Source organism: Pan troglodytes, chromosome 12 (assembly GCF_028858775.2).
Source record: "Pan troglodytes isolate AG18354 chromosome 12, NHGRI_mPanTro3-v2.0_pri, whole genome shotgun sequence".
In the NCBI taxonomy this organism is placed as follows: domain Eukaryota; kingdom Metazoa; phylum Chordata; class Mammalia; order Primates; family Hominidae; genus Pan; species Pan troglodytes.
The window spans coordinates 22927595-22954299 of NC_072410.2; the positions used below are offsets into that span (position 1 = coordinate 22927595).

Sequence of the window (26705 nt, forward strand, 5' to 3'; positions counted from 1 at the left end):
CAGGTTCAAGTGATTCTCCTGCCTCAGCCTCCTGAGTAGCTGGGACTACAGCAGCCCGACACCACACCCTGCTAATTTTTGTATTTTTAGTAGAGACAGGGTTTTGCCGTGTTGGTCAGGCTGGTCTCAAACACCTGACCTCAGGTGTTCCGCCCACCTCGGCCTCCCAAAGTGCTGGGATTCCAGGCATGAGCCAGCCACCGCGCCCGGCCGGATAGATCCCTTTTTATGCACCCCAAGGCCATTACAGGCTTCCTGTTCTGGTGCATCACCAAGTGCTGACAGACATCTTCAGAGACGATAAGGATTTCGATTTCATCTCTCAGATCTCATTCCGCATGTGACAACCCTGGCTCTGTGATTGATAAGGGCACCTGTTGATTATCTCCGGTGTTTCTGTTGTCTCTAACAATAGCGTGGATGTGTTTTTCTTTCTCCAGACTAACAAGGGGGATGAACTCTCCAACCGGATCCAGAACACTTTAGGCAATTATGATGAAATGAAAGACTTTTTAACTGATAGATCCAATCAGAGTCATCTCGTTGGAGTTCCCAAACCTGGGGTTCCTCAGACTCCTGTGAACAAGATCGATGAACATTTTGTTGCAGAGTCAAGAGCCCAGACCCAGCCCTCGTCTATCTGTAGCACTACAACTTCCACACCAGCAGCTGTCCCCGTGCAGCAGAGTAAGAGAGGCACTATGGGCTGGCAGAAGGCTGGGCACCCACCCTCCGATGGCCAACAGAGAGCAAGTAAGCACAGGCACAGGTTGCTTGATTTGCACAAATCTGCTAAAACCCAGAGAACTATAATGAAAAAAGAAAATCCCTGTGTGTCGACCCCCCTCATCCTTATCTTCCTCTTCTTCTTCTTCCAACTCAGCACAACAGGGCTCTCTCAGGACCTTGCTTGGAGATGGTGTTGGCAGACAGCAGCCGCGGGCCAAACAAGTGTGCAATGTGGAGGTGGGCCTTCAGACCCAGGAGAGGCCACCTGCCATGGCGGCCAAGCACAGCAGCAGCGGACACTGTGTTCAGAACTTTCCTCCATCCCTAGCTTCAAAACCCAGCCTGGTCCAGCAGAAACCGACCGCATATGTGCGGCCGATGGACGGCCAAGATCAGGCCCCTGATGAGTCTCCTAAGCTGAAGTCGTCTTCGGAAACCAGCGTGCACTGCACATCATACAGGGGAGTCCCTGCCAGCAAGCCGGAGCCTGCCAGAGCCAAGGCCAAGCTCTCCAAGTTCAGCATCCCCAAGCAGGGGGAGGTGAGTCTTTATCAGCACCGTTCACGTGCAACTGCATAGTTACAAGTGACAATTTGACCCTCGTGAATTCAGTTTCCATGTTTCTTTTTTTTCAGTGATGTGGTTGACTTCATGTGGTAGGATTTGTAGCAGTCACTAAAAGGGGAGGCAGACTTAAATAATGATTTCTTAAAATGTCAAATTTATTAAAATTTGAATTTTTAGAGTTCCAGCAAACGCAGTTGTGTGTGTATGTATTAGTTAGGGAAGGAATGTCCCCTTCACTATAGTTTGAGAATTTTCTTCTGAATAGCTAGTGTTCACTGAGGGTATAAATAAAATTAAGAAATAAGTGAATAAGTGATTCAGAAGTAAGAAAAGCACTTAAAGGCTATAATTTCAGTATCTATTTACCTATTTAAGGTAAATTTTTATGTAAAAGAGTTCCAAAACTCTTTTAACATTTTCGTGTTTTGAAATATTTTAACACAAACTTTACCAAATAAACCTCATAATAGTTTTTAAATTAATTGTTTTAATTATTCAACTTTGAATATGGTGAACTATTCAAATGTTTTGGAAATCCTGTCCTATCTCAGACCATATTCCAAATTGATGATGGTTGTGAAGAGTACATGAAGAAAAAAATATGACCATGCATACATATTTTTTGCTGTGATATTGTATACTAACTAAAATTAACTGTGAGTTCTAGAACATTATACTTAGGAACTGTTCAGTTTTTTCTCTTTTTAACATATTCTTTAAAGACTGAGTAACAGTGTGGCCAGAATATTCTTTGTATCTTAATTTGATTTAATAACCAAATGAAAGCAATGATTTGACATTTGTTGTTGCATTTTTCACAAGGCTGAGCTTAAACATTTCTGAGCTATCATCTCAGAGATCACCACGGACTGATAGGGAGATCAACATATCACCGTTAGAAAAGACTTCTTTTTTAATCTATGAGATGTTTACACTGGTTTTGTAGAGAAAATCAAGTGACAGGTATACCGTAACTTTTTTTGATTACACGTTTATGATAGATTCTAGAAAATGTTCACTAGAAATTAATGGAAGCAAAATGTAATTTCTATAGGCATTTACGTTTTTAAAAGTTTGTAGGAGACACACGTAGGTACCACCTTACAAAACTGAATTCATCAGGCTGTTTGATTCGTCATCATCAAATGACTGGTAGCAGCAAATAAATTCCGGCGTATCCTTGAGCAGTGGTGACTGACTTTTACAACCACCAGGAACCCCTTCATTATTTCAATCTCAATTGACTTCTTGTTAAAATGGTTTTTATCTACCAGAGAAACTTCAGATTTATTAGGTAATAATTTACATGTTTGTTTATTTTGGAATTCAGTGAGTTCATAAAACTCTAGTTAAAACAAAAAAAGATGAATTTTTGATTGCCAGTAAAGCCTTAAGCAGATAACTGTGCAGTTTTTATGAGGCTTTTGGGTATGTCATTAATAACCTGGACACTTTCAGGATGCCCTTTGAGGACTCAGATTGGAAAGAACATGCTGTGTATGGTGTCTGGTTAGCAGAGAGAGAGGGGGATGCCTCAGACAGAGACTCATGCTGAGAGAAATCAGAGCTTTCTATGGGAAGTGTTCCATTTCCCCTATATGCAGTGACATTGAACTAGCGAGCCTGCCCTCTTCCTAACATTTTGTCCTGAATATTTCAAAAAGGCCAGTCATGCTTTGATAGAGAAGAGATAAGAGGTGTTTGTAGAAGAAAGTTAAAAATTGGTGGGTGGGTTCTTTTTTTTTTGTGAAGGGGGGTGCAGTGTTTATTATAGTTAAAAGCACTGCATATTAGGAGAAATATTGTAATTTGAACCTTATAACACTTGTCTGTTTAATCAGTCCACTCCCACAATAAAAACATGACTACATTTCACAGTCAGCAGCCAAGTAGTAAGTTACTTCTACCCTTCAAACTCAGAGATCTTTGTTGACAGTATTCCAAGAGAAGATTAAGACATACTCTTTTGCAGGTACATTGTTCAATATTTATAGGCTATTCCAAATAAAATCCACAATCAGGCCAGGCACAGTGGCTCATTCCTGTAATCCCAGTACTTTGGGAGGCTGAGGTGGGAGGATTGCTTGAGGCCAGAGTTCAAGACCAGCCTGGGCAACATAGTGAGATCCCATCTCTACAAAAAATAAATAAAAAAATAAAATTCACAATCATAACATAGAAGCTGAAGAATTTTATCAACCAGATTTTACTTTTGAGGGAATAAATATTTTTATTTTTTGAAAGAGGTAAAACAATTTAATGTGACAATTTCAAAAATATTCATGCCAATATTTTTAAAAATAAAGATACTGCTGGTATGAAAATGTCCTCTCAATAGTACAGACATTAATTTCCAGTGAGGTAGAGAAGGGTTTTTTAGGGAAATTTCCAAAGAAAATAACTTACAAGGTTATTACTTGACTATGGTTTTTCAGGATGTTAGCTACAGAGCAAGACTTATCACAGTGTGAAGAATTTGGGGGCTGGAAGGGTTAGGTAAAAATGACATAAAAACAAGGAGGACCATGCAAAAATAGCTGTTTGGCATCGTATAGGTACATTCCTCATAAGAAAATCAGATTAATAACTAGGTGCAATGCAATGAGAGAATTTTTTTTTAGTGTAAGATGTAATCTCTGCCTCCAAGAAATTTACATTAACTGAATAAATTAGACTGCAGCACATAGCTTTTAATTTGCAGTTTCTCTCATTTACAGTCCAAATTAAGTTTAAAATTGGCCTTTTAGCCCTAGGAAAATTCCCTCACCTTCATCACCCTTGTAGTAGAAAAACAATTCTGTATTATTTTTTAAAATTTGGAAATTTTGAATCCCTTTTGCCTGGTTTTACACTTCATAAACTCTTCATTCTTTCCCTTACAACATCTGCACCCTACCTGCTGCTATGGCAAATTATTTGCAGTAATTCCTGAGTCTTCAATAATAGGTAATTAGTGCAGAAAAATCCAGTGCAATTTGATGTGGAAGTTAAAGACCTCAAGAGAATTCCTTAACTCTTACACCTGCTTCTTGGCTGGCTTTTTCCGACTCAGTTTTGTGTTTAATGAAAAACATATTTTTGTTGTTGTAGCTGAGTCTTTTATTCTGAACACCACTCCTCATTAAGTGAGCCTCCCTGGGAGTGCCCCTTGGAAAGGTGTCTACGGTTGGGTGAGAGACCAGGGACTAACGAATAGCCAAAGCATGCCCTCTAGAATGTTCTAGGGCACAGCACACTGAATTTTATTTCTGACTGAAGTGAAATATTTTTTGTTCACACACACACACAAATTAATATTTTGTGCTCAGCATGTAATTCCAGATTCAAACATTGGGGACTGTTAACCTAGAGAGGCAGATACAGTTTTGTGGGACCTCAAATTTGCAGTCTTGGGGATCTTCTTTAGAAATGAAGGAATAGAAAATATCTCACCTTTGCCAGTATTTCAAAGACATATACCTGTGTTAACCCAGTACTACCCCCACCCCCCCGACCCCCAACTCCCCAGGGCCTCAGAGACCCTGAAGCTTAAGCATCATTAACTTCATAGTGTATCTGTCTTTGGTTCATGGAATAATATAAAATCATTACTAAGATGATCATTTTGGATTTGAAAAAAGTTATATTAGCCTAAACTTGGTAGAATTTAAAAATACGTATGTATATGTTAGGTGATGGGGGCAGGGCACAAAATAGGACAGTGGTGTGAAAAACCTAACATGCAGAGCCATTGAGACAACACAGGAGTGTCCTGGGCCTTTTGCAGTTGGTGGTTTGACAAGTTACAGTTTCAGCAGTGTATTCCAAAACCTACACATTTATAGTTTTCTGTTTGCAATTTAATAAGTAGTGATAGTTTGAAACTGCTGTTGCAGAGGGCTCCAGTGGCTGGGAACAGAATTCATTTGATAAGCCAGGAGAGCAGAGGAAGCCAGGAGCTGGTGCCCATAGCTTAGTCAGTGGTAAGGAAAGAGACACCTGAATTTGGATATCAATCAATAGACTGTGGTATCCTAGATGTTTTCGTAGTGGTTGATAATTCATCTATAAGAACAGAGAAACCATTTATGGTTGATCAGAATTTTATTTGTTAAAATAAGTAATTAAATAGTCTAAGATGTATTGATTAATCATAGAATTTTCATGAAGGGCATTTAAAAATTGCCGTTTATGCCATGAAAAAGAATAGAAAGATGAAGCACGGCGATTCCATAAAATAGCTTCCTAGAAAAGCAATTAACTGATTTTTTCTAAAGTTCACAGAAGATAAATGATGTAGGCTTCCTATTTCCTGTCACTCTTGGTTACCTTTGTATGAAAATGGATTTCTTCCAAATGAAAGTCGGCACCAGCCTGTCGGGCAAAAAAGGCATCTGTAAAGCAATGTGTACATTACATATTCATGCCAGTCGAATTTCTTAATTACATTTGAGATGTATAATGTTTTCAAATTGAAGTTTGCTATCTGATTGCTCCTGGGAGAAATGAGGGTGTGTGGCAAGCCTGGAGACTCAGTTTCCCCACCTGTCGTGGTGTCATCTTTCCCATCACCCTCGCTCACCCATGGCAGTCGGAGGCCACGTCCCGCAGGACAGCGTGGCATAGCAACAGCACGGATGGTTACGCTCTGCGCTTCCTCCTGTCTGCTCGATGGGCAGCTTCCGTCCGCTTAGAACGTGGAGTGCCTGTACTGCGTATACCTGAAAGAGTGGAGACCCAAACCTTGATCTCAGATGCTGGAGGGAAGCACTTGGTTTCTGTAGTTTAGATGGGTCGTTCTGAAGGTCGTAATGAAGACTGGCAAGTGGAAATATTTCCATATTTTCCAGTCCTTTTATGTTTGGCCATTGGGGTCTTAAAAGGTGAGGCACTTGGGCTGGGCGCAGTGGCTTACGCCTGTAATCCCTGCACTTTGGGAGGCCAAGGCGGGTGGATCACGAGGTCAGGAGATGGAGACCATCCTGGCCAACACGGTAAACCTCGTGTCTACTAAAAATACAAAAATTAGCTGGGCGTGGTGGCGCATGCCTGTAATCCCAGCTACTCAGGAGGCTGAGGCAGAAGAATTGCCTGAACTCGGGATGCAGAAATTGCGGTGAGACGAGATCATGCCACTGCAGTCCAGTCTGGGCGACAGAGTGAGACTCCGTCTCAAAAAAACCAAAAACCAAAAAACAAAACAGAAAAAAAGGTAAGGCATTTAACATGAAAAAACTTCAGTTTCAGTTTCTATAGTCTTGTGATGAGAAATTTGAAGAAAGTGCGTTAAAATGTATCGTGTGTGTGAAGGTGCTAGAGACTTTTTGCTTTCTCTTTCCTCTCTGGGCTCCTTCAGACTTATATCATTAAGCCAAGTTTTCTAGCCTTAAGGGTGGGAAACTACCACTGACCAGAAAGCGTGGAGGGTGGGACCTGGAGGGAGATTATTAGCAAGCCCACTTTATTTTCCATACTTTCTCAGTTCTCGTAAAGCTTTCTCCCCCGGAATGCGTCTGAACAGATTACAGGGCTGCTTTCCCTTCAGCTGCAGCCTCCAGGGCCTGAGCTCCGCACCTGGGGCTGCTCAAGAACCCCCGGGCCTCTGTGTTTGGAGTTGGTTGAAAGTGACGTGTGATTCCGCGTTTATTCCACCCAGAAAGGAGGTGTCACTCTTCCAGTTTCGTGAGAAAAGCTTGTGTCTTTCATCCTTTCTTTGGTCAAAAATCTTGTGCAGTCTTTCAGATATACAGGGAAGAGGTAGAATGCTGTGGAATGGGTGCAGCTATGGAGACCAGCAAGAACTGGGCCTGCCACCTGTCAGCCGTGTGATGGGGAGCAAGTGGTTTAATTCCTCAGGGCCTCAGTTTCCTTATGTGTGAGGTGGAGAACATGATAATGATACCTGCTTGGCAGAGTTATTGCAGCAGCGGGGAGTGAATGAGACGTATGTAATGTGCTTAGCACAGTGACAATATACTAAGCATTTGGCAAATATTGGCTACATTTCTGTTATTTAAACACCTTTGAAACGAAAGCAAACAAAATAGAAAAGCGAGTATATTGTTGAGAGTGATTTTATGTTTGTGTGTGTGTGTGTGTGTGTGCGTGCTAGAGAGAGATGAAATTCTGCAAGTTCCTTTGTATTAGAAATAACTGAAATCTTGAAAACCAAGATTATCCTGGATTAATATCACAAATCCTGAGTAGCGAGCGTAATTCTTCCTTATTTGATGGTAGCCCCCTCCTGAGATTTTATTTTCAAGTCTGAGATCACCTTTTCTCTCTTTTTCTGCGTATTTGTTTTTTCTGAGCTATTATTATCTATAGTGGAACCTATCACATGAGAGCTTTATTCCCAATTAAATGAAATACTAAATCAACAAGATTTGAGCTGAGGACAAGTATTAAAATGTTCACATAGTAAGCATTTAGAATGACTTGTTGAGACAGATCTGTCTGAAGCCACAGTGTATTAAATAGTGTGTTTAATTGGGCTGAGCAGTAGAATCACTTATCTCCACATGATTAACCAGCATTAGCAATACATTTACAGTAGATGAAAATGGAGTCTCCCTGGTGCTGTTTGCAGATCCCATTCCATAGCTACTCACGTGGCAAGCACCCGTTGACCATGCCTGGACACTCCCATTGCTGTTCTGACCAAAGGGTGGGATGTGGGACCAAGAGATGCCTCTGGAAGTGATACTGACTGGGACCCCTCTCTCTGCTGTAATTGGCCCGATTCTAGAGCAGAGCGAGGAGTGTGGGTTCTAGAGCTGGAATGTCTGAGTTTCTTCACTCCATTTGCTGGCCAGATGGCCTGGTGCTTCAGTTGACTCATCTGTGACAGAATCATGGTAGAACCTCCTGATAGCATTTTTATGACTGTTAGGTGAGTTAGTACTTACAGTGCTTAGCACGGTGGCTGGCACATAGCCCTCAGAAACAATTCACACTCATAATAATTCCTATAGTTATTTATAGTGGCCCTATTTGCTTTGCATTTACCTGCTCATGTGTCCAACCCCAGATGGGTTGACAGCTCTGAATGTAGAAATTGAAGAGAGGTGGATGAATTTCACTAGATTATAAGTTCCACAAAACCAGGGATTTTTGTTTTTTTTGTCCCATTTTCATGGTACTGCTTACTGAAGCATCTCTAATGGTTCCTGGCACATAGTTTGTGCTCAATAGATGCTTATTGGGTGAGTTAATTAATTTAAGGATATGGATGAAAGAAGGTGCTCCCCACCAATCCTGGGCCTTCCCGTGTTGGGGCCTCCGTAATCCCTGCCAGACCTTTATGGGAAGAGAGGAGCCAAACACTTCCAACATATAATTTATAGCTGCTGTTACAAAGCGAAATGGAAACCGTATTTACTGATGTATGTAAACACAGCACATATAAAATAAATCATAGAGCTAGATGCTGGCCTCAGAAACAAACACTTAACAGGCAGTGCTCTGAGTGGGACGCTATGTTCTCTGCCTCTTTTTCCTTGTTCTCCTTTGTTTGATTTTCATGAGCAGAAGTCCTTCCCCGGGGGTAGTGTGTGCGGGTGTGCTGTGCGTGTGCTCCCACAGATGGTCGTGTTCTGTGGCCACAAGATGATGTGGGAATAAGGAGGGTGATGAGGGGAACAGAGCAATATAGGAGGGAGCCCACATTTCCAGCGTCTCTGCCACATGAACTAGGTTTTAATGTACGAAAGACCTAAAATATGCAGAGTTCTTAGAAACACCCGTTGGCCCCATGGGGTGCTGTTTCCCAGAATGTCTCTCAGCCTTTTTCTCTGCATGCCATTTAGTACTTTACCAATCCTGTTTCTGTCACGATTCCTCGTTCAGTTATTCATGGGAATGCTGCATTGTTTCATAATTTAGGTGAACATAAGCCGTGTATGTCTCCTGAGCTCTGTGTATTTGTTATCTGACAGACATAACCTTCAGGAATAGCATCTGTGTCCATATAGGCCTTGGCATGTTTTTAATACATACTAAATGGTTGACCCCTTATGTGTGTAACAAAAGGATTAACAGCAGAAAATAGGAAAATGTATGCATTCAGCTATTTCTCTCTATAAGCCCTGACAAAAGGTATAGACAGGCCCTCTGCCCACCTCTCCCCCATTCTTGGATATCTCCATCAGCGATGAAGACCTCCTCCATCCCCCGAGGGATACTCGATGCTCTCTATGGCATCCCTGCTGAGGCTCATGCTGCTACATGCTGAAACCCCCCAGCAGAAGGGGATGGTGCCCTCCTGGGGTGCCCTTTTCATCTTTGGGCAACTCTGACCCTTATGCTGATGAACAAATCAACCCATCTATAACTTAACGCTTCTTAGCTTTGGTCATGCCCCTGGGATTTCTTAATTGCTGGCGATTTCATTTTCATCCATCTTTGATGACTGATTCATACCTACTAGGTCCTTCTGTGTCCCTCAGGACATTCCCTCACACAGGGTCATGCCACCCTTTACCAGACAGACCTGAAAGTCAGAGGAGCCTTCCTGTGTCACCATAGCCTACCTAAATTCCTGTTAGAATTTTGATTTTTAACCTTTTGGTAGTTGACAGTAAGTGGTACAGAGAGAGGAAAAAGCAGAGCAGGGGAAAGAGGGCTAGGGATGCCCATGGGGGTGGAGGGTGGGAGCTGGGTGCAGCATCAAGAGGGTGGCTGGGTCACTGCACTGAGACATTGAGATGTGAGCAGGAGAACAGTGAGGCTGGGACGTGGTAGAGTTAGCCAGGAAGACATGGCAGGGAGAAGGCACATGCCAGGTGGAGTAGGATGGAAAGCTGGAGCGAAGGCTGAGTGGGAATGTGCCTTCTCGCCCGGGATAGCAACAAGAGAGCATGCTGCAGCGGTGTACATGGAGTGGGAGAAGTGGCAGGGGAGGCCACGTCTTGCAAGGCCTGCCAAGCCTCAATAAGGACCGTGGCTTTACTGTGAGAATTGGGAGCCATTGAAGGGTTTGGAGCAGAGGAGTGTCACGATCTGACGTAGGTATGAAAATGATCGGTTTGGCTGTTGCACTGACAATGAGCTGTAATGGGTCAGGGGAGAAGTGGAACCTGGCTTGGCAGGTTATTGTGCTAATCTAGTGGGGGGTGATAGTTGCTGGGACCATGGGGACAGCAAAGATGGTAAGATTGGATTCTCTATATATTTTGAAGGAGAGCCAGTAAGATTGGCTGACAGCTTGGATGGCAGACAGAGGAACTGAGGACAGATATTTGTTCTGAGCAAATGAAAGGAAGAAGTTACTATCAACTGAGATGAGAAAAACTATGTGTGAGGCAGGTTTTGGGGGCAAGAGCAAGAGTTTACTTACTCACTTGGGCTTTTTGAGTTTGAGTTGTCTCTTAGACATCCAAGTGGAGGTGACCCACAAGTCTGGAGTTTGGAGAACGAAATCTGTATCTGGGCTGGAGGTGTAGATTTGGGAGTTGTGAGCATACACGTGACATCTAATGCCTTGAGCCTGGATGTCATAACCCAGGGAGTGAGAGCAGGTGATGAGGGCTGACCTGTGGTGTATCCCTACCTAAAGGGGTCAGTCTGATGAGAAGGAACCAGCAGAAAAGAGAAGAAGGGATCAGTAGGTAGGAAGAAAACGTAGAGTATAGCTTCGGGAAGCCACGAGGAAAGGGGGTCTCAAGAAGGGAAGGGAGTTATTACCAGTGTCACCTCTGCTGTGTTAGGCTTAGTAACATGGAGGTCAGCATTTCCCTTGATGAGAGTTTTTGGGGCCAACGTCTACTTGGGTTTGAGAGAGAAGCAAGAAGAGGAATTAGAGACATTACATACAGTCTTTCTGGAAGTTTTGCTGCAAAGGACAGCAAAGAATTTGTAAGTAACAGGTCTGCGTTATAAAAATTTAGATAACATTAAGAACATAAAGAAGGGCTGGGCGCGGTGGCTCACGCCCGTAATCCCAGCACTTTGGGAGGCTGAGGCGGGCGGATCACAAGGTCAGGAGATCGAGACCATCCTGGCTAACATGGCAAAACCCCGTCTCTACTAAAAATACAAAAAAAAAAAAAAAAAAAAAAAAAAATTAGCCGGGCGTGGTGGCAGGTGCCTGTATTCCCAGCTACTCATGAGCCGAGATCGCGCCACTGCACTCCAGCCTGGGCAACAGAGTGAGACTCCGTCTCAAAACAACTACAACAAAAACATAAAGAAGAAAAAAATCACCTGTGGTTCTATAATCTGGAAATAATCACAGTTAATGTTTTGGTTAAAGAGCAGATCCTTCTGGTCTTTTTTTCTGTACTTTATCTTTCTGATTAAATTGGGATTAAAGCTATTATATTTGGTTGTTATCTAATTTATTTTCCTTACTTATTGTAACCACTTTCCCATGTCGTTATACAGTTTTTGGTAACATTCAGTATGTGGTCTTTAGTGGTTCAGCATCTCATTTATTTGGACAACTTCAGTGATTTTATCCTATAATTTATTTGTATAATCCTTTTGTTGGTTATCTAAGCTGTTTTAGGTTTTTTCAGTATTACAAATTATTCTGCAATGAGTGACTAAGTAAATTTTGTATATATATGTGATTTGTTCCTAAGAAAAGTTCTTAGACATCCAATTTATAATTCCAAAATGAGCAAACAATTCTCATCTATAAACCTTTGTGCATTTTTTGTTCATATCCTTTACCCATTTTTCAGTTGAAGTGTTTATATATATTTTTTCTCATTGAGTTAAAAGAGTTGTTTAAATATTAAGAAAATCAATCTTTCCTAATTACATTGTAAACAGTTTTTCCGGTTTGTTGATTAACCTTTGTTCTTAGTGGACAAATTAAATTTTGTATCTCTCTCTCTTCCTTTGTTAGTATGGTTACAAAGACTGTTACCAAAGATTAGAGTTAAATCTAACATAGGACACTATAAAAGAAATAGATGGGCCGGGCGCGGTGGCTCACGCCTGTAATCCCAGCACTTTGGGAGGCCGAGGTGGGCGGATCATGAGGTCAGGAGATTGAGACCATCCTGGCTAACATGGTGAAACCTCATCTCTACTAAAAGTACAAAAAATTTGCCAGGCATGGTGGCAGTCGCCTGTAGTCCCAGCTACTCGGGAAGCTGAGGCAGGAGAATGGCGTGAACCCGGGAGGCGGAGCTTGCAGTGAGCTGAGATCGCACCACTGCACTCTAGCCTGGGTGACAGAGCAAGACTCCATCTCAAAAAAAAAAGAAATAGATGAAAAGTTATCTATCTGGAATTTGTTTTGACGTAAGATGAGGCTTTAGTTATTTAATTTTTAAATAGTCAGATCCCAGCATAATTGACTTATTAGTCCATCCTTTTTTTATAATTTCAGCAAGAAAAAATGCTTCCTTTTTATGGAATTATAGCCACAGGTAGGATTCACCTATGAAGACAATTTCTTGTGAAACTGGAAATCTTAAGTTAAAATGCTCTGTCCTTCCTTCAAGACCTAGTGCAAGTCTTACCACTTCCCCCACCTGCTCCAGCCACCAAAGTGCCCCTTCCTTTCTTCTCAATTCCTGTAGTGTCCACATGTGTTAAATTACCATACATTATTATTTATTTTTATTTGGTGTCATCTGATCTCACAAATTTCCTGAGGACAGTTCCCTTCTCACTTGTCTTTGGGCTATCATCTTCTAGGATGGGGTCCTATTAGAGCTGGTACTCCAGCTCTAATAATTTTGTCCCTGATGTCTGGACTTGAGTTTCTGTACCTCAAATATAGGGTGAACCCTACTTTCACTGGTTCAAATGATGTCAGGCAGATCAGTGACAAAAATAAAGAATAACACTAGAATGAGTTCAAGCATAGCATATAATCTAACCCAGGCTTGATCTCCATCCACTTATCAGACCTCTTGCCATTCCCTTAAACCATCATTTTCTTTCATACCTTTCTGTCTTTGCGTATGCCTGGAGTAATATCGTTTTCTAGTTTTCCCACCAGATTATTCCTTCAAGGCCCGTTCCTCTTATTAAAAAATGATAATAATCTTTGGAAATTGGTCATTGGGATATTTGCATTCCATCTTATTTTTGATATTTTTCTGTCTAATTTCTAATTGTTTATATTGACAGGTTACATGCTCATTTAGATAATTTGCATAATGAAGAAAAATGAAGTTTAAAAATCAACTCAAATCCCACTATCTGGAAAAAAAACTAACAAACATGAATTGAGCTTTATTTCAGATGACAGTGTCTCACTTTTTTTACCTCTCTCTTTCTGTTTCTTTGGTCTCATCGAATTTGGAGCCTCTCTTGAGCTTTGATGTCTTTTAAGATGCCCACTCTGTTTGCTCTTATAGATCATTCATTCTTTCTATTTGAGTCCCTAAAGTATTTTTGGGATTTCTGAAGCTTAACCAAAATATGTCTCAGTATTATGCATTTCCTGAAACATGGAGTGTTCCTTCAGTCTGCGTATCAGTTTGTTCTAGCTCAGGGAATTTTTTTTAAAAAAAGATTAAGTTTGGCTGGGAGCAGTGGCTCACTCCTGTAATCCCAGCACTTTGGGAGGCTGAGGCGGGTGGATCACCTGAGGTCAGGAGTTCAAGACCAGCCTGGCCAACATGGTGAAACCCCATCTCTACTAAAAATACAAAAATTAGCCGGGCATGGTGGTGGGCGCCTGTAATCCCCACTGCTCAGGAGGCTGAGGCAGGAGAATTGCTTGAACCCAGGAGGTGGAGGTTGCAATGAGCCGAGATCACACCATTGCACTCCAGCCTGGACAACAAGATTGAAACTCCGTCTCAAAAAAAAAAAAAAAAAAAGATAAAGTGTTTGTACACATTACTTGCACAAACTGTTTTTGATTTGTCCCTTACTGAAACTGTCCTTATGCTTAATCATTTTTGTCTTTCTTTCATATCTATTAGTTTCTCTCTAATTGCTTTGATCTGTATTTTTAGCTACATTCACTGTTATTTTCCTAAGCCTTTCTTGTATTTTAAAGTGTCCATTTTGTTTCCAACTCTCTCTAGTTTTTGTATATTATTTTTATCTTTAGTTTTTGTATATTAGTTTTATCTTTAGTTTTTACTTCTCTAATTTTTAAAATTAGTTCCAGCATGTGGTTATATAATTTTATTTTTAAACTTATGCCCCCCAATGATTACTTAAATTATTCTTTTCTGAGAATTTACAAGATTTTAATTATAATCTCTATTTTGTTATTTATAAGATTGATTTATTGTCATAATTAAAGGTGTTATTTTTCATGAAAAAGTTAGAAATTAAGCTTTTCTTTGCTTATACTATTCAATTTTGGTTCTTTCTTTTAAGGGGGCATTTTTCAGAACCAAAAATCCTTAGAAAAAGAAGCATCTCTGTTACATATTAATTAGAGCATGGGGCTGTTTCATGGGATAGATTCCAAATAATAGTGGCTTAAATACAAGACAAGAGCTTATTTTTCTATCATTGTCAATCTGAGGCAGTGTGCTGGTTCTGCTCTGTGACATTGGACTCCCTTTATTCTGTTGCTCTGCCACCTACAGGAGTGTTAGTCTTATCCACATGATCCAACATGGTCCATATTCCCTTCCAGCCATCAGGAAGAAGGAACAGAAAGGGGAGGGCATATCCTGCCCATAGAGGTGCAGTCTGGAAGAGCAGGAACCACTTTTTCTCACACCCTACTGGCCAGAGATCACCTGGCTATAGCTTTAGTCTGGGACATGAGGTCTTTAAGCTGGGTCACCATGTGTCCAGACTAGACATTGGAGAGAAACAAGCAACCCCTGCTGTACAGTTGTCATTACTTTATATCAGTGGTTATTTAAGGGTTTATCTCACTTACGACTTTCTGAGCCCTTCAAAGGAAGGAATCATTTTCTCCATCCTCATTTTCTTAACACCTGAGCCCAAGATCTAATAGGTGTTTAGTAGTTTGTTGTGGAATTGCTTTTCAGTTAAAATGACAGTCTAATTTTTTTAATTTCTGAAAGAGTGGGGTCTATAAACTCCAAGTGTTTTAGAACATTGTAGAAATTTTTGATAAATACAGAAAGGCTCCCTATTATATTATTCTGGTTCGATAATTGTGCCCCAAATCAGTGATAGCTACAAAGTGTATAAATTTGATTGAAGTAAGTATAAATATAGCTAGTAATATAGGCTCTCCTAACTTGATATGAAAACGTCTTTGGATAATAAGTGGATTCCTATCTAAATTCATGAGTTCTCTTATGACATTTGGGTTAAGCCTGAAATGGATTAATCTTTTTCTGATAAAGTTTCATAAGCTGTGATTTCTCTGGTGACCACATTTAATTAGATATTAAATAAACTGCTTATCTTTATACCAACAGGTTTTATGACTGCATTTTTTTTCTGAGCTGTATTTCCTAGATTAAATAGCTAGCAGAAGTAAAAAAAAATAAATAAAATTTTAATTAAACCATTCTTTCCTTAGATTAGAAATTAAAGGATGCCTACTTTTTAAATAAAAAATAAATGTTTAAGCTTAAATTTAAAGGACAGAGATAGGGAAGATATTCTAAATGTATACATTCTAGTGAAAATAAATTCACTTTTCCAAGTTCCTTTTTTTTTAATCTTTGAAATTGACTGTGCTTCTTGTAAGTGGAAAAGTTCCATTTAATCTGTCAAGACTGAAACTTTTTATGATAAGGTTTTTTGGGGTTTTTTTTTTTTTTTTTGAGACAAAATCTTGCTCTGTTGCCCAGGCTGTAGTGCAGTGTCGCAATCTCGGCTCCCTGCAACCTCCGCCTCCTGGGTTCAAGCAATTCTCCTGCCTCAGCCTCCTGAGTAGCGAGGGTTACAGGTATGCGCCACCACGCCTGGCTAATTTTTGTATTTTTAGTAGACACGAGGTTTCACCGTGTTGGCCAGGCTGCTCTCGAACTCCTGACCTCAAATTATCCGCCCGCCTTTGCCTCCCAAAGTGCTGAGATTACAGGCATGAGCCCCTGCGCCCAGCCCATTTTGTAATAAGGTTCTGAAGGTTTTAGTTAAAAACAGTTTTCTTTTTCTTCATCTCCTTATACATCACAATAAGATTCTCCAACTTCAAATCATGACATTCTGACTCAGCTTTTTTCCCTCTAAGTCTGGCAACAGAGAGGAGACACTTGCAGGTCTTGTGAATGTTGAACAGCAAGGATTAATTTAATCTGATGTCTTATCGAGAGGAACACGGCAGAGATGGATCGGGATACACCAAATGACCTTCTGCGCAGATTACAAGAGAGTTTCTGAGTTTCCTGCAGTGCTAAGACCCAAACATGGAAAGAAGATCAACAGTTGTCAGAATCTTGAAGAGCGTTAAGTGTGTGAAAGGCTTGACTCTTCTGTCTCCCTAGAGCCAGGGGAATTTTCAGAAGAGATCTGGCCCTCCAGAAATTTCTTTAGTCTCATCAAATTTGAAGTGAAATTATTTTTACCTTTCCCTGTTAATCCCTTCTCCCCGCTTGGGTAAACCTCAGGTGAAGACTGGGTAAGGGCAGGTGAGCAGCATGGTATCTTTGGGAGAACATGATGGTTCCACTGGTAAAGACAAAGGTTCGTGAAGGTTGGATGCAGCGGGGCCTCATTTGAGCCTGTGGTTCTGGTACACACCACAGATTGGTATCTTTGGGGTCCATGGTGATTCAGCATCTAAACTGTGGTCTCCTTTTTCCAGCTGCGCCCTGGGCATTTTCATTTTCTTGGTTTCAACTCAGGTTGACCGTAACAATAAATACCATGTTCTTGCTGAAATCCGACATCCTGGAATCGTCTTGGATTCTTTTTCCGTATCCATACCATATCCACACCTTGTTGATTGCTCTTCTCAAAGGTCTCTCGTATTCTTCCAAATTTTACTGCTACCTTCCTATTTAAATATTTCACTTTCATGCTGGCTTTCCTAACTTCTGAGTGTCCACCGATTCAATTCCTCTTTCATAAACCCTGAGTAGCATTATCTGGTGAATCCTCCTAAAGATCCAGTGTCACCTCTTTCTTCCTTAGCTCAAAAAAATTGACAAGCTCCCAATCCTCGCAGGATGTAGAACAAACAATTTATGGACAAACGTCAGTTATTTAAAGATATTTTAATTTCATAATATAAAAAATTTTTAGTTGTATGAAAATGATTAAGATGGTTAAATTTTATGCTATGTGTACACACAGCATAAAATTTACCGTCTTAACTTTAAAGTGAACAATTAGATCGTGTTAAGTCTGTTCACATTGTTGTGCAAAAAAACTTTATAATTCTTGGGTTTTTGGTTTTATTCCTCACAAAAGAGACTTGTAAATCCTGTTACATTTAATGCAGGATTGTAAGTATGTATACTGAAGTGTTTAAGGACTTCATACTGGTCACTGAATGCATTATATTCAACTAAGTAGTGGCCAACGGAAACCTCCTCGAACTCAGTTGTGAGTGGGCTACTTCCTCATCCTTTTCCTGGATGTCTCCTCTATGAGTAAGGACTGTGCCTCACTCATGTAAGGCCCTTGATAATGTCTGTTGAGTGGCTGCGTGAGCTGATAAGATCCTTTTTGATCTAGAATACAGCTTTTCTTGACCACCCTTACAAGAATACAGGCTAATTCCCATGATATTCTGATGAAACACAACTCAACTACATCAAGAAAAAACAGCTAATATTGTTAGCACTCTCCTATCATAGCAATTAAAAATAAAAAGATAACGTGGGAAAGCAGCAAAATGCTTTTCTAATACCTGATAATGATCTTACTTTCAAGTGAATTATCTGATTTTATTTGCATCCTCAAATGCCTTAGAAACAAGTAAAATGAAAGAGAATATCATATTTTGAATTAATTTTCAACCTTTTTTCATAGAATTAAAAATACAATTTTGATGAAAATTCACAGATGGACCTCTCAGGGTCCTTTTCAGACCTGAGCCCATGATTCACGCTTTCTTTTTTTAAAAAAATCATTGTTGAACTAGTTGCAAATGAGACTAGCTATAAGGCTTTGGTCAATTCTCTTAATTGCTCTGGCCTTCAGGTGTATTTAATTAGATCCTATTCTATTCCAAACATATTTTGATTCCTTTATACTATATACTGATGACAAATATTAAAAATATAAACCATTGTCGGGCTCAGCCCTGTATTCTGTTCTGGATAAGGTAAATGCAGATCTAGGACTGCAGTGTTAATGAATGTTGTATGTCCATAAAGCTGATGGATTAACTTTGTATTTTATATGTTGAAATGTGGGTATCCTGGATTCTGGATTCTTTTGTCCTGTGTGTTTTCCTGGAAGGACTTTATTCAGATGACTTCTTCTGTGGGCTCTGTGATTACAGTGTGTATCTCTAGTCCTGACCTTCCTTGTAAGCTGAGGAGCCATATTTCTAACTGCTATCTTGATTTGCCTATGTGGATATTTTTGCAACATTCCATACTTAAAATGACCAGCACTGACCATACTACCTTTTCTGTAGAGCAGGCTTCTCCTCTGTAATTCTGTTAGTTACAGGAGAGTCTTCCGCCTGGCTCCTAAGCTAGAACCTTTGAAGTTACTCTTTGGTTTGCTCCCATCATTCCATATCTAATCCATTGTGAATTCCTTTTAATTTTATCCTAGAAAGTCTCTTGAGTGGGCTCTCTCACTTCTGCATTTAATCACCACCTGGCTTCTTGCCATTAATCTCTTCCAAACTTAGTTCAACCTCCATATCATTACCAGACATAGACTGCCAAATAAATATTTTTCTGTAGTAAGGAAAAGGAAAAAATAAATCAGATCATGTTACATTCATGCTCCAATAGCTCCTTTTGTCCTTTCTTTCCTAGGGCAGTGTTCAGTGTCCCCCATGTGTTCTGCAGAACCCAGTGCCGAGGGATGTCAGGAGTTCTGCAAAAATGGTGTCCAAGTTAAACTGATTTCTTTCCTGCCACGCTTATCAGCCCCCTCGAGACCAAATATATGTTACTAATCTCTGAAAGGAGATTGTAGGAGGCAGCATTTCCCAAATGTACTTGGACACAAAATGGTTTTTTGTTTTTGCTTTTGCAAAGCAACCCATAGAATTAGTATTCTGGGAAACTTATGCTAGAAAACACTAACCTAGAAGAGAAAAAGCTGGAGTTGTGGGTCCGGCATACAGGACCCTTTACATCACCTCACCCCTCCAGCTTTAACCTCAGGATGCTGTGCCAGGTACACTATACTTTAGCTACTCAGAGCTTGACTGTTGTCCCCCTAACATGCTGTGCACTTTGCAGGCCTCCATGCTTTTAGCGTGAATTTCTCCATACCAGAAATATGCATCTGCTCACCCTGACCTGATGAAGTCAAGCTGGCACTAAATCTTCTTTATCATTGCCTCCAAGAAGGCTTTTCTACTCCTCATGGAATGAGTTGCTTTCTATGTTCCTTCATAGCACTTCTCTCCCTGCCTTCACTCCCTGGCTTCTCTGTTGTCTACCATCTATCTATCATCCTTCATCCCTTTGTTCCTTCTTTCCTTCCTCCCATCCATTCATCCATCCATCATATTATATTTTCAGTCGGCTCACATAGCTGCCTCTTTTATTGTTCTGCGTGCTCCTGGAGGGCTGGCACGCTCTCTTATTCATCTTTATATCCTTGGCACTGAGTGCAGTGCTTAACATGCAGGTGCTTCATAAATTAATGTTGAATTAAATAAAAAAGCTTTAAAAATCACAGAGCAGTTCTTTTTCATAACAGGTTCATAGTGTTTTATAAGCAAGCATTATCTGAGGCTGGAGATTGAGAAAATAATACACTTTATTTCTTACATTCTGTCAGAGTTCTGCCTGGACATTAACTTCTTAAACAGCATGGAATACATTTTTAAAACATATGGGCATTGGAAGAGTAGGCTCACAGGTGAACCTTCCTTTGGGGTAGCAGATGATAGGTAGGAGAGTGTACACACTGTAAGAATGAATGGGAATCTTAAATCTTATAATTTCATTAAGGATGCAGACCTAGTTTTTTCAAATTGTGGCTACAGAAAAAGTGCTTGAAAACAAATGCCCCCAGCCAGGCATAAGGGGAAGTCCAGGTAGCATTGCTTATTTCAGCTAAAGTTGAGAATAAATACAATTAAATGAGCTGTGGCACTGCCCTGGGCCCCCAGCTAGATCTCAGACTGGCATTACAGGAGGGTCTGTGGATGGATCTAATGTTAGCTTAGTGCACCAGCCCGGAGTATAGGGTCTGATTTCTGCAGTCATTGCAGTTGAGAGCTGAACACTCATCTGTGGAGTGCTTCATTGTGCTAGGTACACATCGTCTATGACTTTTGCTTACAAATGAGGACCCCAAATTGATGAATGGAAAGAATGTGGATAAAGTTCTCCGTACCCCTGTCTTTTAGGTTTAATGGTTTAAACACTAATGACTTCAGCCTTTGCAACAATATTGAAATAGATGAACAAACCCAAAGGGTGAGGTCAGAGAGACCCTCCTTTTAGGGGAAAGAAAGTCTCTTTATGCCTTTGACCCCTGGTTCATGCATTGATGGTCACCAATTGAGAAGTGCAGCTGGGAAGCCACTTAGAGCAAAGTGTGTGTGATTATGTTTGTAACGATTGGCCTTTTCGTTCACCAAAGACCTAACTAGGATGAAAGAGCCTGTAGAGCACCCTGCATGTTTTATCACCACCCTCATCATTAACAACCACCACTTGTTTCCTAAGTTTACTTCTCTAGGCCCTCTAATGCCTTCCTAGTTACTCCACAGCATAATTTCGACTTGGAAAAGTGCAATTCTGAATGAAAAGCTCCACTATTTAAACTCCCAGTCAACCCTACTGAAATGTCATTTTAATTCAGGGTCTTAGAACATACTAGGTCATCTTGAATAGGCATTATCTTCCTTTTCTACTTTTGTATCAGCTTATTTACATCTATGGATTTCTGTATGAATTATTGTTCTTTAGGTAAAACAGTATAATAAGTCATTTTTAAAATGCACTTAGAACCACATTTGACTGCAAATTACAGGTTTAAAACAGCTTCTTTGCTTTAAATATAGTACTAATAATACAGTTCACAATAGAAAATTATGTAGCATTTGCACCTTTGGGGAGGAAAATCAGTTTAAAGTACTAAATAAGGGACTCTGTTAGAACATTGTGCTACTTAAGCTTCAGCATTTGGCCAGTTTATTCATTTAAAAAGTGAAACTTATGACTTGATAAAAATGGCTAATAAGGACACTGCTATTACAGTGTCATAAAGGTGTGTAAACGCAGGATGGATTTTGCCGCTTGAAGAGGTTGTGGCTAAAAGTGGTGAGTAAATGCTATGGTTGACACTGAAAATCAGAAAACACAGTGCATGTCCTACCTTATTATTATTATTATTATTATTATTATTATTATTATTATTATTTGAGATGGAGTCTCGCTCTGTCGCCCAGGCTGGAGTGCAGTGTCATGACCCCAGCTCACGGCAAGCTCTGCCTCCTGGGTTCACACCATTCTCCTGCTTCAGCATCCCGAATAGCTGGGACTATAGGCACCCACCACCACGCCTGGCTAATTTTTTTGTATTTTTAGCAGAGACGGGGTTTCACCATGTTAGCCAGGATGGTCTCGGTCTCCTGACCTCGTGATCCGCCCACCTCGGCCTCCCAAAGTGCTGGGATTACAGGCGTGAGCCACTGCGCCTGGCCCACCTTTTTATTTTTTTTCTTCTTATGAAAGTACAATTTCTATATAGAAAAGTAATCCTAAGTATACAACTTGAAGAATTTTTACAAACTGCACACACCTGTATAACCATCACTCAGATGAAGAAATGGAGTATGACCAGATCTGAAGAAGCTCTCCTGTGCCCCCTCCTTGTGATGGCCCTACCCACCCAAGGGTGGCCACTATCCTGACTTCTAATGATACAATTACTTTTGCTCAATTTTGTGCTGTATATTATTGGCCTTTTTGCTTAGCATTTTGTTTGTGAGGTTCATCCATGTTGTTGTGTGAATTTTAAATTGTTCTTCCTCATGGTAGTGGAGTGGTTCCATTAATTTATCCTTACCTCTCACTTTTTGCTGTAATTTTATCATTTCATTAGTTTTATTTCTCTGATCTAACTCCACACCAATTTACCTTTAAAAAGGTCAAATGCGATTCCTTTTACTGCATGTGCCATGCAGCCTTTTAAAACATGGATAAATGAGGCAGCAATAAATTTAGCAAATTTTATGAGTAAAAGAAATGGGTAGCACATTTTCATTATTCAAAGGAGGTCATGTTCATGGCAGTCCATTGCAATTTCGAATATGTAAAAAGAAAGTGAATTTGGTAGAATGCCAAAATAAATTTAGTTGCAAGATGATGACAGAAATATAGTTGTACTTAGGTTTGGACATTGCCTTATACTTTATTATTGACTGGATATTTTTAAGGGAATATTTTAAAGCAGAAAAAGTAAATTTGGTTTGGTTATCCAGTACACAATTTCCAGTATGCAAATGCCTCACATCTGTGTATTTGTTTTGCTGCAGACATAACCAGGAAGAGTTTAGTGATGAAATCTGTTCTTAATTACGAGAGCAGCTGTTAGAGTAGTAGCCATTTTTTTTCCTCCTGATGTGAAGTTGCCTGATTTACTCATTTTTGCCTGCATTTTTCAGGCTTGCTAGTGCAGAAAGGGGCTGCTTTGTGAGAGGTTGCAATTTGTTTTCTGTCTGAGAGCCAGTGCAAATGGACTAAATCTACACAGCAGGGTGGTTTTATCTGTCCTCCTCACACACTGCAAGCTGTCCTACCTCAGCTCAGCACCAGAGACCTATAAAACCACCCAACAAATGAGGGGGCTGTTAAGTGTTCTGGCAAGAATTTCAGGCAGCAAGCAGTTCCTGTGAATTAACTAGATCCTTGTGATGGGGTTGGGGGGTTGGTGGGGTGGGCAGACTTGGACCATATAGAACTGGAACGGATGGTATTAATACACTATTTTGTCTTTAGATTTGTAGATTTTTAATATGCATCTTTCCATTTCTATTCCATTATTTTTACCTTCATAGAGCTGTAGCATGTTTTTGATCCTATGGGTTACCCAAACAAAGCAAAAACACATTTAGATGATCTTTCAGGTTAGTTCTTAAGCAACCTTAATACTTGGTCCAGGCTGCCACAGAAGGGGACTGTATTTATTTCCTCTCAATATGTTTCGTAGCATACTAAAGGAGTTTGCATAAAACTGGAAATGGAAGCTGAGTGAAAGTGATTTCTTTCACTGTTATAATTTTCTACTCAGGACTGGATTTAGAAGCTTCATAGATTCCTTTCCTGTAGAGAAGTCAATGAACTGTTTCATTGGAAGCAATTGATACCTACATATCAATCTTGGATACATTGTGTATTTCTTCACTGTCCATATTATGTTCAGCTCTAGCCACAATTGCCTTAACACTTGAAGTTTCACATTTTAAATTTTAATTTACACTATGTTGTGAAATTAAAAAATAAAAGACTAAAACAAATGCAAAAACAAAGCTTATTCTTACAATCTGGGGGCAAAACCCTTCTATATTTTGTTTCATTTTATGTAAAATATCTTTTTGTTTTTTTAAAAGAGCTTTTTTATTTTATTTTTTGTTTTATGTAAAATAGCTTTTCTTTCTCATGCTTGAAAACCAGGGTTTTATAAAAAGCTTTTTGAAGTTGATTTTTTTTTCCAAAATGAGTTAAATTAAAACTAATGTTATTTACATTAATTTTTCTGCTCTGCTGGCACTTTTTGGAGCTCTGTAGTACGATTGCAAAACTCTAAACCTTCTGAAAACTGCTTCCCTGACAGCATTATCCTCTTTCTTCTTTTGATTAAACTCAGACCAATGCAGAACAATTACCTGAGTAACTCAGTCCATTAAAGCCTCTTTACACTGAGAATTCAGGGAAAAGTGAATTTTTCTCACCTAGATTGCCCAGATCATTATGTTTTTTGCCTTCCAGCCTTTCTGAAGTCAGTAGATAAAAGGAGACTGGTCCTGTTGCCCTTGAGGTTCTCCCCTCAGATGGCAAACAACAGCAGACCCTTGAAGGTCAATTCGCTGCCTGGTTAGCAGAGATGTTGTCAAGTATTTGATATTATTCCAGGTTATATTAATAACAATAATGATAATAGTAATCACAAAGACATTGACAAATAATTCACAAGTAATGCACACAGAAAAAGAATTGAATCATCTTGGATTAACAAAAAAAAAAAAAACCAGAGATAGGATCAAGATCTATTGGGGAACAGCCTTTATCTGAAGGATTGGAATGTTGTAAACCATTCAAAGCAGGACGGAGCAAATGGGCTAGATGAAGAATAGGCTTCAGTCAGCTCTGCCACCTCTGCCATTGGATAGCTGGTAGCTGATGACTTGACGAGGCCATCCTCTTCAAGGAAAACTTTGAATTAATCACATACTTGTACCAGGCTCTTCTGATTAAGCAGAAGTTAGATTTCATTTAATACATTTCTAATCTCTTACAGTTGAGTTCCAATCAGCCACAGACACCTGGATAGTTCTTTAAGGGGCTGAGACTTTTGTCTTTATTAAACTATGTATGGATTATACTCTGTATGCCTGATTATGTACTTGAAGTATGAATGAGTACTTACAAATTGTGACTAAGATTACATCCTGTTCCTCAGGGGGGTTACCCATATATGGCAATTACCTGGGTCATTATAGGTGAGCGAACCTAAGTCATAAAGCATAATGTTCTGTTTCCTCCACTGTTGAACTTTCCCATCTTTAATTTGGAAATTTTTTCTGTTCTGATTTTCTGTATTTTTTTAAATCATAATTCCTTTCTTGATTGCCTGGTTTTTAGTTTCATTATGAGTTAAAAACTCCACATTTAAAGTTTTCTACAAATGTCTAGTCGATTCAGTATCCTGGGTCCATAGCATGAGGGGAGTTGGAAACTCAGACCTCGAGAGTCATAAGGAATGTTTCCAGTAGTGAGCATGCCAGAATGAAACTTGGAAATTCAGGTAACTTAGTGTCTGTGGTTGCCTAAGCTCCCAAGCTGGATTGCATTTTTCTGTTATGTTTATGTTCTTTTGGTTTGGTCACTGTATTAGTTTGTTTTCATGGTACTGATAAAGACATACCCAAGACTGGGCAATTTCCAAAAACGAAGAGGTTTAATAGACTTACAGGTCCGCATGGCTGGGGAGGCCTCACAATCATGGCAGAAGGCAAGGCAAGAAGGAGCAAGTCACATCTTACATGGATGGCAGCAGGCAAAGAGAGAGCTTGTGCAGGGAATCTCCCATTTTTAAAACCATCAGATCTCGTGAGACCTATGCACTATCACGAGAACGGCACGGGAAAGACCTGCCCCCATAATTCAGTCATCTCCCACCTGGTCTGTCCCACAACACATGGAAATTATGGAATCTACAACATGAGATTTGGGTGGGGACACAGCCAAACCATATCAGTCACCTTGGAAGGCCAAACTGAACTCCAGAAGGTGGTAGTTTGGTCCCACCCACCTTCGCTTGCTTGTGTGTGTCTTCTACAGGCTGAGGAAGAGCCCTGTGCAGGAATAGCAGCTTTGAGGCATTGCCAGGTCCTGGCACTATGAATGGCAAAAAAGCAACAGAAGGTACTGGCTTCTTTTGTCTTCCCACAGTTGACAATTCAAGGCTCTCTTTTTTAAAAAAGACTCTAGTAGTTAACAGTCCATGGACAAGAACATAACATGCATCTGATTATTGTAAGTGGGGTAATTCTCAATGGCATTTTGAAGTTCATGTGAGAAATACTAAGTTCCTATTCGTTTGCATTTTTAAAAACATGATCTCAAATTCAAAGGCAGATGACAAACTGGGAAAACATTGCAGACAGTTTGTTAATATCCTTAAGATATGAAGTACTCTTATATATCAATTAGAAAAAGCCCCAGTGCTCTAAAAACAATAGGGAAAGTTCCTGAGCAGACAATTCACAAAAGAAGATTCCAGATATTCAAAACCATGTAGGAAAATGAATATGAAGACATGCAAATAAAAATATCATTGTCATAATGTGTTATCTAGCAAACTGGCAAAACTTGAAATCCTTCACTTGAAAAAGTGAAGGATTGGGAACCAAGATTCTAATCTAAACTTCTAGTATCCTTCTAGAAGTTTAAATAGTTGTTAACTTTATGAAGAGCAATTTGGAATGTGAGTGAAGACAATTAAAAGATTGGGTGCATGAATATGTATCATAGTTTCATTAAGCACTTCAAGGAATTGGAAAAAATCTCTATGCCCTAATGTGATATTAAGACATGATTTTGGGCCGGGCACGGGGGCTCACGCCTGTAATCCCAGCACTTTGGGAGGCTGAGGTGGGCGGATCACCTGAGGTTGGGAGTTCAAGACCAGCCTCCCCAACATGGAGAAACCCTATCTCTACTAAAAATACAAAATTAGCCGGGCATAGTGGTGCATGC

At 40.0% G+C, this 26705-nt stretch overlaps 1 protein-coding gene and 1 long non-coding RNA gene across 15 annotated transcripts in view; one reads left to right on the forward strand and one right to left on the reverse strand.

Annotated features, from left to right (window-relative positions):
• AFF3 (ALF transcription elongation factor 3) overlaps positions 1-26705 on the forward strand; it is a 597234-nt gene that overhangs the window by 134728 nt on the left and 435801 nt on the right. For all 14 annotated transcript variants that reach the window (XM_054678053.2, XM_054678052.2, XM_054678050.2 and 11 more), the window contains 2 exons: positions 441-753; positions 884-1269. In XM_054678053.2, the coding sequence (XP_054534028.1) occupies positions 441-753; positions 884-1269 (699 nt within the window). The remainder of the gene's footprint in view (positions 1-440; positions 754-883; positions 1270-26705) is intronic.
• On the reverse strand, positions 5364-8019 carry LOC134807797 (uncharacterized). Its single transcript, XR_010149068.1, has 3 exons — positions 7887-8019; positions 5858-5996; positions 5364-5649 (listed from the first exon to the last, which is right to left on the reverse strand). It is a non-coding gene; the product is annotated as an uncharacterized LOC134807797 (long non-coding RNA).